This window comes from Acanthaster planci, linkage group LG10, assembly GCF_054643075.1.
Source record: "Acanthaster planci isolate LZ-2023a linkage group LG10, COTS_SCS, whole genome shotgun sequence".
NCBI classification, from domain to species: domain Eukaryota; kingdom Metazoa; phylum Echinodermata; class Asteroidea; order Valvatida; family Acanthasteridae; genus Acanthaster; species Acanthaster planci.
Window position 1 is genome coordinate 15587879 of NC_141786.1, and position 17269 is coordinate 15605147.

A 17269-nucleotide genomic window follows, 5' to 3' on the forward strand; every position below is an offset into this window, starting at 1 on the left:
CTTGCATATATTGACCACTCTCTTCCGAGCATTTAAAACACCTGACGGCTTGTGCAGAGTTGACAAAATGCAAAATTATTTTATTGTTACCTTTTGGTAAAAACCAAAATTGAATCAAAGACCAGTACAAGTTATATGCTTGTCAGTATTTTCAAAAATGCATGATTGATAAGAATTTTGCAAACAACTTCTGGAGTCTAACCTCGCCTTTGTTGACAAGGACTGGACTAGGCCGGGTAGGTCGGGATTAGAATACCTCATGCCCAAGATGGTTCAAAATAACCAAGCCTGTTTGGTGTTGAAAAAAGTTCCTCGTGTCCCGAATGGCTAGATTTCCAGAATGCATTCTTGTGTGTAATATTGTGTGTGTTCTAACAAGTTTCCTACTTTTCGCATGTGTTCTCGTACCAATCAAACTGACCAAAATTAAAAAAATACATGTATATAGAAATAAATAAAATAAACTGACTACAGCTACGACATTTTGGTGAATTTCTTAATACTGGGCATAATCAAAGTCATACAAAAGTAGAGATATGCAAAACAATTGTGAAGAAAAATTTGTTTACATGTATATTGCAATGCATGTTTGGAAATGTATTTTTCTATTCCTCATTATTCAGGAAAATTGATGACACAACCATACACATCAACTGAATTATCCTTTAGAAATGGTTTAATCAATTCTGGAAAAATTGGAAACAGCCTTGCAGGAGTTTTTCCCCTTTGTCATCACATGACCATGGTGGCTATCTCTCAAATTAGTTTAGATGTTTTGATCTGTGAACCAGACTGTGGCAGTGTTTTGCTAAGGTATCAATTCCACTTATTATTTCTGTGACGATGATATTGTTTGAATTTTTTTTGACAGTGGAGTGCCCTCAGGAGTGTCAGAATGGAGGCAGCTGCATGGGAGGAGAATGTCTGTGTCCCAACGGATACGACGGAGATTACTGCGAAACAGAAAGTGAGTCTTAATGGAAAGTCTGGTCATTCTAGACAAATTTATAATGGCTATGAATCACAGTATTGTTGCCTGTAGAGGCCTCAGACTACCCTTCTTTGGTAACATTAGTAATATAGGTTTTCATTGCAAGAATTTTTATCAGGAATTCCTACTTAAAATATCTTGTGTTTACTATTGAAGTATTTTTACGTACAAATGTTGATGTTGAGCGTAAGAAATGGGCATTGTTAGGGAGTTGACATATGTGACCCACTCTGCAACAAAGGGTAATAAGTCGGGCAGGGCCAATACACGTGGCCTGTTCTATTTGGAGAGGGCAAAATTTCTTCAAAAACATGATTTTGTGTTTTCTCCTTTAATAACTTCAATGATCTTTATTTTTTCAGAATTTGTGACTATAAACATGGATACTAATGAATAAAGATAAAATATTGATAATTCAGTAGGAAATCCTATGTAGCATTGTGTCTCCAAGTGCTACACTTCGTGAGCTTTCTCTCGAAAAGTGCTTTTATTGAATCCGAAAGAGTGGATATACAAATGTCTAAATATCTCCAGAACGCAGCGCACTACAGAGGTCATTCATATATCAAATTGTAGCTTTTGGTGTACAGAATCCAACCACATCAAAACTTCATAACCTGAATCTGGCGACTTATTACCCATTTCATTTTTCTAGAGCCAGTCACATATACATGTACATGTATGAAGGCAAACACAAATTTGCTGCTGTGTATGGGGCCTTCAAAATCTCTCGTGGTTATTGTTGTAGATATTTTGTTTTCCTTTAACCTCACCCCTGTTGATATTTCAACAGTAAGGTTTGCTCTTTCCATGTCACATTCATAGTTTTTGCGACCAGTAGCTCGTAAAATATGGCTTAGCATCACCACAAAAGCAACAGAAGAATTAACAGTTGCTCCCCAAAACCTTCATTCTCCATTTCTGAAACGTTGCCAAGTAATTTAAGTTTGTAAGAGGTACCCAGTCCTTCAATTTGGAGCATCAGCAATTAAGTACTTGTGTACCACTTCTGATGCCCAGCTCCAAGACTCAAGTAAAGAAAAACAAACTCAGAAAATACCAAAGAATTATACACCCCCTTTTTCACAACTTTTATAATCTTTCTTTCCTCATTTGAAAAGGTTTCTTGTAGTTTGTAACATTCCTTGTTGTGTGTAGCTAGTCTCATAATTTGGACTATTTCCATTTAAATTAAATAAATGTAGCTCAATGAGCTCTCTGTAATTGCCTGTTCTCATGAGGGTAATGCCTAGTACAAGCTTAGGCTTTATGTCAGCGACCACCATTCATCTTCTTTTTCTTGCATAAACCTTTTTCACCCACGTGAGTAAATGTGAACAATACCACCACGCGTGGACCGCCTTTAGCCACGGTGATTGCATATATTCCTCTGGGCCGCTTCAACCACGTGCAAGCGCATGTGCGAACGCTGCGTGCTTGACTAGTTTATCTTGAAAAGGCAGATTACCATCACAACACTACATACTCATTACCATCGCAAAACATTATGGCCGAGTTCGGGCGGCTTGTTCCCGTATGTTCACGAACAGCTCGCTTTGTTGTTCGTGGGTCGGCTGCTCGAACACCGGGAACAAACAACCGGTTATCGCTGGTAGTTAGTGACAAGCAACATGCAACATGGCGGCGTCCGTGTAGGCTGCGTTATTCGAGAGTTAATGTTTAGATGGGCTGAATTCTTTTCTATATAAACAGGAACATTCATTTCTGTGTTATGGAAAATAATAAATTTGAAAAACTTCCCATTGTCTTTGGCTTTGAAGCCATCTCTCTACTTTTGCAGCTGTTCAAAAATCAAAATCTCACGAGTTTTTCCATGTGTTCCTGTAAAACCCTGACGAGGAGGATGGTGTGTGATCTTGTTCTGAGAACAGTGTTCTTGAGTCATGTTCCCGCCGTTCGAGCGTGAGAACAAGAAACCTGTGTCAAAAACAGGCCGCCCGAACTCGACCTATAGGTCCAGCAGAGCACAATCATGAAATCACAGGAAAAAGGTCTATTAACCTTGGTGACTTGAAATGGTTCATTATCTATGAGAATGATGTGTGGATACCAATCAATCATTTATCCAATGGATAGTTGTTTTCGTATTTCCGAATTACAGTTCCAAAATAGTCTGGGTAGCCAAATGGGACATAAAAATTACAGTGCAGAAGGTGAGCTGTCATTTTTAGTTGAATTTCCACCATTCGAATGGTCGTCACTGCCGTAGCCTTTCTGTAGTGGAATTGTTCTTTTGTTTGTGCTTCCCTACCAAGATCCCCAAGCGTTCATCATCCGCGTGACCAAGACCAACCCCGAGGTGCCCATTGTAGGTGGCAACTTAGTCCTCCTGTGTGAGGTGGGTCCCAACAGTCGCTTCCAGAGACCCGTGTGGCAGGACCCCCAGGGTAGAGATGTTGGCTCTCGGACCGACGGTACGTACAATATCTGTGCTTGATTGTTCTTGTGGAATGGCGCAGCAAGTATATGTGACCCTTGGCGTAATGAGAGTCATTTAAAAAGTGGCTAAAGGGCTCAACATCTCAAGTCTGCAATTATTATGTTAGACGGATATGAGGGAAGGAAATGGTTTTTTTTTTTTATGCAAGCTTTTCCTCAGCTCTGGTAAGCATTGGAATGACTCTGACACCTTTCATATTTGAAATGTCTGTTGTGTTCAGGGACAAATGTACACATGGAAATGAATATGAATGAGAAATGACTATTAATCAATTTAAAAAAGACTGGGGTATATTTTGACATTGGTGATGTGTAATATGATTGTAACATTACTGAAACATGGTTGAACAACAGATAATGGAAGTCTCTGGGCATTATAAAAGTGTACGTGTCTCACTAAGGTTCTGTTATGAATGTTCCCTATTTGGCATAAGGAGGAGACTGCCACGATATTTACACCTACAATTTTCCTGGAGAGTGCTACCATCTTCAGTAACACAGAGCACATCAGTTTCCACCTCCTGTTTGGTGCAGTCTGCACCTGACAGTTTTCCACAACCAGTTAACCATCTGTGTTTTTACTTCCCAAATGCTGGGGTTCTCTTTTCTGTGCCACACTAGCCCCAAGTTGCTGTTTTTGGTGTCTAACACTTGACCGTCTTACACTTTCAGGTGCAACCCGCATGTACACTGTCAACCCTGATCCAACGTCCAGCCACCTCTACATCTCAGGCCTGTCACTGGAGGACGCTGGGACGTACACCTGCTCAGCTGGGCCACTGAAGTACAACTACAATGTTGTCGTCCTGGGTAGGAGTCCATTGTTATTATCGCCAGCTCTTCTGGATGGTAACTGTGGCTGATCCAAATTCAGCTAGAGAGGGGTTGTACCTGTCGAGGGTTATTAACAGTTTTCTGTTTGTGTGTTTCCTGTATGGTAAATGTTAATGAACCACATTAGTACAGTATAGGAAATCTTGGCCAAAAATTTTAATTTTTCAATAAAGGCAAGATAAAGCTGCCTGCTTTTAATTCTAACTTGTTGGAGTCATTCAAATAATACAGTTGACTCTCATAGAAAATCGTTATTACAAAGACCAATTCTTTGATCTTCCTCTCCATTTAAAACAAAATCCCAGTTATAGCACAGTAATTTGTGTTGTTCCTCTAACTTTGTTATAACAAGAGTGGAGTGTACTTGTCCAATTTTTTTTACCCAACCTCATGTTTTTTAACACTTGGATACCACCGCCGAATGATGATACATGTATCTATTACATTTAGCTTTTGTACATCAGTCATGTTCCAGTTCAACACAGGCTCTGCCTTCACAGGTGAGCCACATTGTCTAGCTGAGGTGCAACTGAAGGGGTGATTTCAGTCAGGGATTTTAAGTCATTGTTAATCTTTTGCATTTTGCTCTTTGACGCTGCAGCTGTCGAGTGCAACCCACCGTGCATCAACGGAGGCTCCTGCACAGTCAGTGGCTGCCGCTGTCCACCAGGATACATTGGTCAACAGTGCCAGGAGATTGGTAATTAGGTTCCCTGGTCTCCCTCCTGACTAACGCTTTTTTCTTTTGCGAGATCATTTTGAATATTAGTAAAGCCAGTTAAGCATAACTTTGATTAAAATGAACCGAGAAGAGGTTCCTCACAGATGATGTTCTCATAGTGGTATCACATTGTGTCAAGAAAGTGGAGTGCAGATGTTCAGCAGATGTTAATACCATATATTTCTGTGTATCTGTGAATTGAATACTGCGTAAATCTGTGGCAACGCCATGGACAGATACTTACAGGTTGGATTTGAGAAGGTCTTATGAGTGAATGCTCAATGGTTTAAACAGCACACTGTGAGATGGTCTTCTTGCTGCAAGCTTAAATCAATGATTTTTATGTCTCAAAGTTAACTCATCTGTTTTCATTATATTCATGTCTTTGTCATGTCATTGCCTTCATTATGTCTGAGGATAAAAATATGAACATAATTGATAGAACTGAAAACATTAGGAATACAATTCAGACCTGTTTTGCAAAACCGTCAATGGTCACATTGTAAATAATGATGTTAGATTTTAAAAAGTGGTAGCACCCTCCTGATTATGACATCAAATAGGCTTGAAAAAATGACTTGGGACTTGACTGTGGAAATATTTAATGCAGACTTGACTGAAGAAAGGTACTTGCAACTGGACTTGGGGATAATTGATCTGTGACTTGTCCTGTGGAAAAATTATTTGCGACTTGCTGTGACTTGTCTTGAAAGGTTGACAGCGACTGCAAGTGCTGAAAGCATCTGCATAATTTCCTTACATGTTTGGCCATCCCTGCCAGATCCCAACTACCTACAGGTGGATGTGCCAACCATCGACCCTGTCTCTGGAGGCGACTTTTCCCTGCTGTGTGTCCTGCCTGAGGGCAGCCCCTTGAGCAGCCTTCGACCATACTGGGTGGACCCACTCAACCGTCCCATCCCTCCCATCGAACAAGGTTATAACCAATTTATTTTGTTTACCACTCCCCCCCCCCCCGTTATCTGAGCCCCCTTTGACATTTTGAAATGAGCATGAACAGTTGATGCATAAACCACAGTTAGTTTGCCCACACTACCTTTTAAATGATCCTTTCTTGGATGCCCCTTCTTCAGAAATCTCTCCCCTGTAATGCCACTGTACCTAGAAATTTCAAAGTCTTCACTGCTTGGCTACCCTGTTTGACAAACCCTTTATTGCCATTTAGCAGCCATGAATGTGAACTGTTTTGCAATTTTCATATTCCCAAGTTATGGCAATATGTCAGGAATTTATGTTGAGTTTTGAATTCCATGTGTCCAGTGAGACGCTATGGTGCCTTGATGAGGTGCAACCAGCTTTTCAATTCCTCTCCTTTTTTTCCCACCCCAAAAAATGGTTGCTTATCGCCATTGCTTTTTGATGTATTTAGTACCCCACTTCAAAAAATATTGCAGATCAGTGAATATTGCAGTATTTTTATCATAAATATTGCAGTATTGAAAAATGTCCTATCATCCAAACCTAGTAAGTTGCCACTCCTTTAGATCCTGGAGTTGGGATCTCCCAGCTGTGTTCATGTGAATTTTAAAGTTTTCCAAAGGACTCACAGGGATACTTGGAAACTGGCTCAATTTTAAACACCACTTTTTCTCAGTTTTTCATGCGCATTGAAATTCATTCCCTTTGTACTTGACCAATCAGGAGGCACCGTGGAACTCAGCACCGAACAGGTGACGCCGCAGAGCTCACGTCTCATCTTCAGGAACCTGCAAGTGACTACATCAGGCACCTACACCTGTGTAGCAGGACCGATTAGATACCGATACGACCTGCTAGTTGAGTGTAAGTGGGAAAAAGAAGGAAGAGGCTTTTGGGCAAAAAGAATTTTCTCTTCTTTCTGATCCACACTCCTCTTAAAAAGGTCTTGTCGTTTGTGTAATTGTACATGTTCACATTGGTCTGTGTTCAGTTGACGTCAACTAGACTTCTGAAGCCCAGAAAAAACTTCCAAGATACTATTTACCAGAATGTTTTGTTATTTGTGATACACTTCCTTTTTTTCACTGCATCATAAGCCTCTTGTCTCTTTAATAGTTCCCAGAGATCTGATGAATAGCACCCTTATGGTCTTCACTTTGTAGTATCCAGACTATTGAGTTCAATTCAGAATGGCATTAAAACCTGTTTGTATCTGTACTTTCCCAATGTGACTCGCCTGATACTCCTATGCTGCTATAATAGTGGCAGCACTGTAGGGAGAAGGTCTATTCTGCATAAAGTATGCTTCACAGACTTTCTTTATGCGGCCGGCCATATTGAATTTGAAAGCGAGGTTAACTCTTCTTTTTTGAATGTTGAGAGTACAAATGAAAGCAACAAAATGAAATTTCATGACAAATTTGCACCTGTCTACTCTGATGAATAATTTCAAATTCATGATCGAACACACAACACCCTTGCCAGATTCTAAAAATTATTGAAAGGGAGGCTTGGAATGCCTGGAATTATAAAACAGTCTGGTGCTATCCTAATTGAGAGTTTGCAATGTAGAAAACAGATTGGGGTAATAAGATAAAAAAATAGCCTCCATGTGAATAGGGTCTATAGAGTCCATGATCATATTTGCCTAGTGGCCATGCCTCAGAACAATACGGCCGTTTCACAATAGTGCGCCACTAAGAGTTTTCAACGCGTTGGCCAATCACGAAATTTGTCGACCCAATGCGCGTTTGGAAAGGGTCGACAGGTGGACCAACAGGAAGTTCTGGTCCACACTGTTTCCTCTTTTTCTTGGGAATTGAAGAGTGGACCATAGCACTGTTGACTGCATCACCCTATCATTCGTTCCGTTATGCTATCTTTCTTGGCAGTGCCATCCTGCTTCCCGGAATGCAAGAACGGAGGTGCTTGCGTTGGTGATGTCTGTATTTGCCCAATTGGCCTCACAGGGGAAGCGTGCGAAGATATCGGTGAGTGAACAATGACAGAAGGGAACTCTGTCTGGGAACTGAGCATGATAATGTGATGCCTCCTGGCATGTGAATTTAGGGCCAGATTGTTTCTCGCAGATCTGGATCATGATCAGTGATCTGTCATTGGTTCACTGATACCAAAACCTGCCTAATGGATGGAGGGAACCAGCGATGGGATCACTGATCAAGATCCAGATTCATGTGAAGCAAACTGGCTCTCGGTGAAGTTTCAACAGACATAGAAGATGGCCCCCTTTAATGGTTGGCGGTGTTGTGATGGGTTTTGTGCAGAGTTATCATCAGTGAACAGTGGCTGTTTTGATATTGCCATGTTTTCTGCCATTGCTGGGGGCCACTGCAAATGGCCAGTGATATTGTTATCATGGTCACAGGCTTCGTCTATACAGGACAAAGAAGGGCTAGACACCACACTACTACAAAGGATATTGTTCATGATATATAATTATATTGTTTGCATATGTATCATATGAAAACAGCGTTGTTAAAATTTTTGTGAAGTTTGTTCATCATTTCCATTGCTATTTTGTATTTTTTGACTGTTAGCAATAAAAAAACAGGTCAATGAAACGTAAATGCAGTGCACCTGTATCTTCATCAGAGGAATATCTGTGATGCAGGCACTCAACAAAATTACTCAAGTCACTGATGTTACTTATGAAGTCACTTATTTTAATGAAGGTTGTAACAGAAGAGATATGCTCTTCCACTTTAATTGTTTTTACAAATTGAGATGTTGTGGTGCATTTTGCAGTTGAGGGGTTTGTCGTGGTGCAGAATCCAGACATCGACCCACCGGTCGTTGGCGACACCATCAAGTTCGTCTGTGAGGTTCCCGCATCCAGCACGTACGGCCAGCCTATGTGGCTCAGCCCCGATGGAGACCAGATCACCCTGTTGCAAGGTACATTGTATGACAGCTGCTCTGCTAACCTGAAATACTCTGAAAATTCATGTTGGGACAATGGAGAATTATATAGCCACTTAGCCTTCAACCTTACAATTCTCTACCTTGATGGAGCTGGGGTGGGTTGGACTCCACCTCCCTTTGACATTTCCACCACTGTCATCTCAAAGACGTTTTTCTTCCCAGTCTATCAAGAGATTTATTGTCTTACTCTCATATGGACAATGTGTGAAAAACTCCAAAAGAGTAACAGGATATTTTGGGGCATATTTCTGCTCCCTCTCTCTTTCCGGCTTGAAGGTGGTCTGAAAAAAAGCTCTTTTGTGATTGAATATTTATATATTGATTCATGGAACTCTATTTTTGACAGGTGCAAATTTTAATCTCAGAATTTCTCTTCAGTGAAATTTGAGTAGCAGCAATGAAATTTGAGTAGCATTTTATGCTCAGTGCTGTCAAGAGCTGGTGAGAGGAAATTCACAGGATGTTGTCGGAGTCCTTTCTGTTAGTGAAGTTATGGGTATTACTTTGATGTGGTTGCTGGCTCTGCTAGTGTTAGTGGAACATTCAAAAAAGCAAAGAAATATCTCAAGGGCTTCTCCCAAATGTTAGATTTTTCTATTGGTTTTTTTTTTCCTTCAAGGTGAGAATGATAATATGGGGACCGAGATCATGTCTCCGTACTCCACTAGCCTCCTCTTCAGGGACATCCGGCTGGAGGACGCTGGCACCTACATTTGCAAAGTGGGACCAATTCGACAGGGCTTCAACGTCACTGTCACAGGTAATGAGCTCATTAGTGCTAAGCTTTTCTGTTATTGAAACCAAGCATTCCTCAAAAGTGCCCCAGTCGCTGTAGCTCCCAAGCTTGAGGAAACCTGTAGGCTGGTAGAGAAGAGAATCCAAAAAGACTGTTCTGGTTAAACCTGTGGAATCATGTACGGACTGATGAAATCCCAATTCAAACAGCGTGGACTGATCCAGGAATCAAACCTGTGCCGCAGAGTCGAAATCCTAGCAAAGCTGTACTATGCCAACACGACTTACCATAGCTGCAGCTGTAGTATCTCTCATGTGATACATTCTCACATGGGCATGCACTGTGGAGGGGGGGTTATACCCTTACATTTTGCCCCGGGGGATGAGCCGTTAGAGCTGTATCACACTTTCCCCAGTGCAAAACTTCAAGGCTTATTTGGAAATGTTTTGGTGAAGTTCAGATTGTCCTGCCTTGTCTTGCAGATATACCGTGCGAGCCAGTCTGTCAGAATGGAGGAATGTGCATCACCGGTATCTGCCAGTGTCCAGCCAACTACATCGGGCCGAGGTGCAACATACCAGGTACTGAGCACAATACGATGTAGGGGCATTTTTTTGTCACCAGTCTTTGTGATAGAAGCAGCAGGAGGGAAACGAAATGGTCGGGCATGGTTAATAACACAATACTATGCCTTAGTAGGGGAGTGCACCAGCAACGACAAAAGTTTACAAGGCATCCGCCTTGAGCAGAGGCATGCTGCTGTTGTTCGAAAATGCCATGTTAGGGGGAAGTTTTCATATTCTTGTGGCAGTGATGTGACCCTTACATGCGCATTTCATATTCATTTATGAACCTGTTCATTTCATAGTTGTGTATGAACCAGTGAAGTGCAGTTCCAACCGAAGGAGCCTCTGTTGCTACGAAACTTGCCTCCCTCTTGGTCCATCTCGTGGCTCATACCAATACCAGCATTTTTGTCGCACAACTGAACATTACTTCTGCTGAACTGGGTCTTATTTCACAGAGCTGCTGAACAGTTAGACAACCACGGTAAAAGGGTTACATGGTGCATGTATGTTTGTAGCCTTTGTTAAACATTTATCATAGCAGATCACATCTTAACTTGCAGTTGGTGTCTTCCTGACCATCCGACGCCCACCCAAACCAATCTTTGATGTTGGTGAAGATGTCATCCTGACCTGTGAAGTGTCAGAGAACAGCCCCTTTGAAAACCCTGTGTGGCTAGACCAATTTGACGCTGAGATCGATGAAGGTAATATTGGCCATTTTTTTTCTGTTTGTTCGTTTGTGTATTTGTTCTCTTATGGTTTTTGTGATATCTGTGAGGTCCAGTGTTGTGGCTGAGACATCACAAGATCCAGAGCCAAGACCAAAAATTGAAGACTTCATTTGAACAACTCAACTGTGCCTAACACTGTTTTCACTAGTGGCAAGGAAAGGAATAAAGTGCGAGGTGAGGTTGTATGTGTGGGAATGGCGAAGTGTAAACTAAACTAAACCAACTGCACTCCAAGCCATAGGGCATCTGCTCTCAGCAGAAAGGCTGAATTATTACAGTAGGAGTTGAAGCTTTGCATGCAGGTTCCCATGTAGAATAAATCTCTTCTTACAAGAAGTCTGGTTCTGCAGAGAACCGGCAGTGAGTGTATTCTTGGCGTTTCAAACGGTGCGACCTGTTTGTCTTCATTCTCCAGTGTGTTCTGTTTGTCACTCCTTCTTTTTCCAAAACCACACTTCCTCCAGGAAGTGGTATATACTGCATTGTTATACCTGCCAATGCATCCATCTCTATGCGATATTTATAACGAATTATTAAAAATGCCTCAAGCACCCTTCGAGGAGGCATGACAAACTATTCAAGAAATCGGGTTTTCTTCTTCAATTTCTTAAATTGCTGTCACGAAAACACAATCCCTCTTCCTGTGCTGTGTCCCAGGCATTCTGAACGAAGTGATTGGGACACGCAACGTCAACCCATTTACCACCCAGCTGATTATCCATAACATTCAGCTCAATGACCGAGGAGACTACACCTGCATGGTTGGGCCCATACGGCAGACGGTGACGCTGCTGGTGCAAGGGGAAGGTACGACGGGAGGAGCTCAGCTGTATTGAGGGCGAGGTTCATTTTTAAAAGGCCTTTCACGTTAGCAGTGTTTTCCTGGTGGTTGTAAATTTCTGCAAGTATTTCAACACCTAAAACATTTTAGGTGTTGAAATTCCTTCGGCCACCGTCAAAATCCCACTTTTGAAATTGCAGAGTAAGAACATTGGCGCACAGAATGCTTTGGTAGGAATTTGCATTGCTCATGATTATATTGGGATCATTTTCTAGATAAATGCTTTTGATTTCACAGCCTAGTACTGGGATGAAGAGTCAAAAATAGAATGCCAGGGTATCATCATGTCTCTTTAATTTCTGTGAAACACAACCAAGATAAACATCAAGTTGTGTAAGGAACCCAAGTTTTTTTTTTTTGAACTTGAAAAGGAAGATACAACCAAACAAAAGAATAAACCATGTTTTTAATGCTGTGGATTTTATAATTGATTTCAATAAAAGTTCAACCTCTTGATTTTAGAGACAGTTTAATTAAAGAGCCAAGTTCCAGAAACTAAACAAAAATCTTGTTGTTGCCACAGACCTGTTTATTCATGTTATTGAATGTTTCAATTTATTTTAGAGATCCGCTGTCCCATTGCTTGCATGAATGGAGGCACCTGTGTAAATCAAGTGTGTCTGTGCCCTGAGGATTGGTATGGTACGGAGTGCCAAACACCAGGTACGTGCTGTGGAGACAAACATTATTGTTATTATTACTACGAATCATTTCTGATGATGAGTCCAAGGATTCCTCTAAAGCATCCTAGGCACCGTAGCTCGCAAGCCTGAAGAAACCTGTAGAGAGGAGACAATAAGAAGCAGTTACAGTTTTAGAGCTGGGTTGAATACCTCAAAAGAATATTCGGGGTAAAACCCACAGAATCAGGTAAGGACTGAAAACCCAATCCACATGTGGACTGGGCAGGAATTTGAAACCAGACCAAAGAGATGGAAGGCGAAGAAAGAAACACTACACCAACCTGGCTCCCCCCCCCCAACCTGACTCTCTGTGCCTTTTTGTGAATGTCCCACTAAAATTCTTGGAATTTGTTCTTCTTGTCGAGAGTAAAATGTTGGACGGTGATGGGCGTTGGCCTTATTTGTCAACTCGGCTGGTAATGTATATTTATCCCATTAAACCCTGCTGTTAGAGCTAATCCTATGTAAATTGGAAGTGACTTGTTCCAGCTGGGTTCAACCCCTCAAAGTGAGTCAAAATGGGCCAAGTGTCCAACAAACCTGAAGAAACCCATTGCCAATCGTGTTTCTCCCATGCTGTTATCTTTTCTAGTGGGTGGGTTTATTCAAATCGTCCAGCCCCCCGGACAGGTGATTGGCATGGGCCTGGACGTTGCCTTCCTCTGCCAGGTTGTTGAGGGCGACCATTTTGTCATCAATCCTGAGTGGCAGTACCGCAGCACCAGGATCGCTGAGGCTACCGAAGGTAAAGGAAGAACGAAAAATACAAAATGATGTGTCAACTTTAGTATGCCACAAATCCTAGCATTAAAGCAATTATACTCGGCATCAAGTTTGGTTTCCTGAGCTAATGCTAGGGTTTCAAGCATCTCTTGATATCTCCATATGTACTCACCTTTATTACATGTATGTAACCGGATGAATGCCAAACAGGATTGGTAAACTATGAATATCACTCGACTGAACAAGTAACGGATATTCCTACATGTGAAGGGTTTATTTCCAAAATGAGACATATCCATTCAAAAACCATACAGTGTTTCCACAGTTATGAAAGATTGAAGAGCTTCAGCAGTGTACCGTGTGTCCCTAAACTTCTTTTTTACTGTTTTGACTTGTGTTCCACTGCCAAAAAATAGTAGAAACTGACTGCAGGCAACTGAGAGACAGAAGGATTCTTAAAGATACTGAAATGTATCGTATTTTGGAAATAAACAATAAACTTTTCATTTGTAAACAGGTTTCGGGACATTCATAGACACTGTATTGTTGTTTTGTTGAATGGGATCAGGTTCCCTGCGTAAAGCGTGGATTCTAGTGCATACAGGTGTAAGCATAAACTGTATGAGGACATGCTCTCCAAGGAAAACCAGTTGACATCTTTCATTTCACAAACAAAACTCAAAAACTTGAGAAGCGTTTTCCACACCCCTCTATTTTTTGACCTGTTGTTAGGCTAAATGGAAATTTTGAATAGGCTTAACTTGTCGTCTCTGTTCACCAAAATAGCTGTCAACAACTTACATTAAGAGTTGACTTTAAATCTTGAAATGTTTTTGTTCTGTTTCACGCTATAACAGAAGTCCTCAAAATGGAATTTTGGCTCCAAAGGTGCAGTTGTTGAATTTGGAGAAAGGAGTGCCAAACTCCATTATGGTTCCATTTTGTGAAGTGGTACTTTAAAGCTGCATAAGTTTTCCTATTTCTCTTCTCTTTCTGATTTTCCCCATTTTTTAGGTGAAGTTAATCGTGTCTTTGTTGAGAAGGTATCTCCACTGGTCACTCAGCTGGTCATCCGGGATCTGACCATTGACGATTTGGGCGACTATTACTGCTTTGCGAGACCACTGTCATTATCATTTGAGTTGACTGTCTCAGGTAACCAGATCTGTTCTTGTTATAAAGGTTTGCGGTGATACTGTGTGAAATCTCTCTTTGTATGAGTTTGTTAGGCCCTGAAGAGAACTGTTTGACCATTTTGGATAGAATGCTGTGTTTATGGTTAGAAATGTCGGCTGACCCAACCATCCAAAAGCAAAATGTCACCGTGAGAAGTGTGCCAGTATTAGGTACCCAAATTATGTTCGCATAGTGCCATTGGAAAGGGAAAAAAGTATTGCAACAGGCTTTGGGCAAAGTTCTTTGTCATGCATTATTGCACAGCTCTCACATGCTCAATGTCAGGCCCGTAGGCAGGGGGGGGGTTGAGGGGCTCAAATGAACCCCCCACTCGCTTCTGAGTTCCGCTTGTTGGTGGGTTTTTTTGGGTTTGTTTTTTCGTACTGAATATTTGAAATATATCGTAATATTTAGCATACCAGCCACTGCTTATATGTTGATTCTCAAGCTCGAGGTGACCACGATTCTGCATATTAATGAATCAATCTCTAGTCATTTATACCGTCAGGAAGTTCCGGCAAATATCCACATTTCAGGTGTTTCAAAGGGTTTGAAATCAATACATTTTTGTTGAGTTTATTCAATATTGAAAACTACAGTGTACAAGTGTTTCATGCAACCTTTGGTTCGCGACAGACATGCAACTTTTCAATGTTGTTTTCCAAAGCACATTGTGATAGGCCTTTGTATGAAAATATGTGTTCACAGTGCCAAAAGTTCCACTTTTTTGGTTTGACAACCCCCCCATCTCTGGTCAGGCAACGGGCCTGAATGTGCTCTGGTTTATCCCTAACAGTCCCAAATCCTCCAATTTCAATACAATTTTACATACAGCCTAGTGGGTTAATGATAAACAAGATTTCAATCAGTTTTTGGACATAAACTCATCAAAATGTCAGTGCAACTCAAATGCGAATTGTCCAAAGGGGCTCTGACTTGGATAACACCAATTTGACAAGACCGATTGTCAAGTTACAAAACCACAGTAATGGACATGGATGGAATAGACCATAAACCGGCAGGCGACAAGCTGCACCCAGCATGCCCAGAAAGTCTTAAAGCCTGGATATGCAATATGTGCTCTTTGTGACAAATTTTGAAAATGTAGTCAAATCAGGTGGGTTAACAGCCAACTTACAATTTTGGTACACCTATTACAAGTTCCTTTTAACCTTCAGGACGTTTCAGGCGAATATGAAGAAAACAGTTAAATAAAAATATGCTTAAATTGTAGAAAGAAAAATAACCAGTGGTTGCACCCACTGACGTATATAAAAAAATCTGGCCTCACAATGCCCGTAATAAGTTTATAGAGATCATTGAATCCATTTTACCGAGCCGAATACAAAGCTTGCCCAGCAATGCCCGCCTTTGTTCTCCCTGGCATCGACAGGTACAACAGCAAGCGATCCAACTTGCACATTTGTATTCAGCTTGGTAAAATGGCCGCTGGTTGGCTTCTATTTCATACAAAGGTGTTACAAGTTCAGATTTTTTTTTTTATGCATCCGTGGTTGCTCTGGGAGGCTGTAATGCACCACAGAGCATCTACATTTCAACATTTTATGGGCCCGGACCCAACACCGTATATGCTTTGTGATTCGTACTCGGCTATTTTTTTCAGGTTCCACTCACACCCGTGATCATTAAAACAATCCCAGGTCAGGGAGGTTAATTGGTGACTGCTATCACAACACTGGGTCGGAAATGTTCAGTCCACTTCAGAACCTCACTCGCTCACAAAAAAGATGCCCCATGGTGCTAACCCAAACCTCTGTCGCATTGCTACGTCTGTCATGGACATTGTCAAAACAGATGCAATCTTATTGAATTTATTTTTAAATCTAATAATGCAAACAATGTGCATTATGGTGCAACAACTCTGTGTTTCCCTTGCAGATTGTGAGCCACCGTGTATGAATGGAGGCAGCTGCGTGGGTGGCCGTTGTGTGTGTCTGGAAGGATTGACTGGTGTCCTATGCGAAACACCAGGTCAGTCCAAAACCAGAAGAAAAAATGAGAAAAATTGGGAGAAGACTTGAATTCCACTTTTTCTCTTACACCATTACTGTATAGACATTTTAAGTGGATTTATTTTCACAAATCACTTTTTCTGGCCGGGTAAGTCCCCTTTGTGATATCCGTGCATTGCTGGTTCCTTTTCTTTGATATGTTTTGAATGGGTTGGGCAAATATACAACTCGAAAAGGTTCAGGACCACTTTTTTCTTAACTTGTATTTTTTTCCAAGCAATGAGTGGGGTCTAGGTCTTTCATTTTTTTTGTCTAGGCAGTGTTCTCAGTGGAAAAAACAAATGAAAAATGTGCAGTGATGTAGGACACATTCAGATGTAAAATATCTCATGTAAAAAAATATACACAAAAATAAAACTAGTGTATATTATTAGAGTAAAATCAAATCAGAAAGTGGTTATTTTACAGTGGACGGCTTTGTGGTGATTGATGTCCCGGAGGACCAAGTACCAGTGATTGGTGGACAGGTGGTGTATGTCTGTGAGGTGCCTGAATCCAACCCCTTTGGGCCACCAATGTGGGTCACAGCGCAAGGCCGAGCTGTGCAGCCAGCTACTGCAGGTATGTTTCATAGCTTTTGTGAGTTTCCATCCGTTGGTCTGGTTTAATGACACAGTGCTTCATTTGCAGTTGTCCTGAAGTGAATGACAAAATTGTTGTTGAAGAACACGCTTGGCTTTGAATATGGTGAATGGAACTGAATTCCATGGGAATTATTATCTTTTTGCAGGCTGTCATTTTGAAGAAAACCATGAAAGAAGGCAATTCCCAATGATTCATTTAAAGACACATTGAAAGTGCACAAACATTGATATAATACAGGCGCATTGATTACTGTAATTCATCTGTTTTACGTGTTGGATAGTTTTGGTAGACCATAAAGTGACGT

The 17269-nt window shown here is 41.2% G+C and overlaps 1 protein-coding gene across 4 annotated transcripts in view; it reads left to right on the forward strand.

Annotated features, from left to right (window-relative positions):
- The window catches only part of LOC110982993 (uncharacterized), a 279431-nt gene that overhangs the window by 186476 nt on the left and 75686 nt on the right, over window positions 1-17269 (forward strand). For all 4 annotated transcript variants that reach the window (XM_087142717.1, XM_087142720.1, XM_087142719.1 and 1 more), the window contains 17 exons: window positions 872-967; window positions 3268-3426; window positions 4124-4261; window positions 4887-4985; window positions 5788-5943; window positions 6669-6809; window positions 7838-7936; window positions 8712-8861; window positions 9508-9648; window positions 10107-10205; window positions 10754-10897; window positions 11582-11731; window positions 12330-12428; window positions 13041-13193; window positions 14186-14326; window positions 16247-16339; window positions 16789-16941. In XM_087142717.1, coding sequence (XP_086998843.1) covers window positions 872-967; window positions 3268-3426; window positions 4124-4261; window positions 4887-4985; window positions 5788-5943; window positions 6669-6809; window positions 7838-7936; window positions 8712-8861; window positions 9508-9648; window positions 10107-10205; window positions 10754-10897; window positions 11582-11731; window positions 12330-12428; window positions 13041-13193; window positions 14186-14326; window positions 16247-16339; window positions 16789-16941 — 2211 coding nt within the window. The remainder of the gene's footprint in view (window positions 1-871; window positions 968-3267; window positions 3427-4123; window positions 4262-4886; window positions 4986-5787; window positions 5944-6668; window positions 6810-7837; window positions 7937-8711; window positions 8862-9507; window positions 9649-10106; window positions 10206-10753; window positions 10898-11581; window positions 11732-12329; window positions 12429-13040; window positions 13194-14185; window positions 14327-16246; window positions 16340-16788; window positions 16942-17269) is intronic.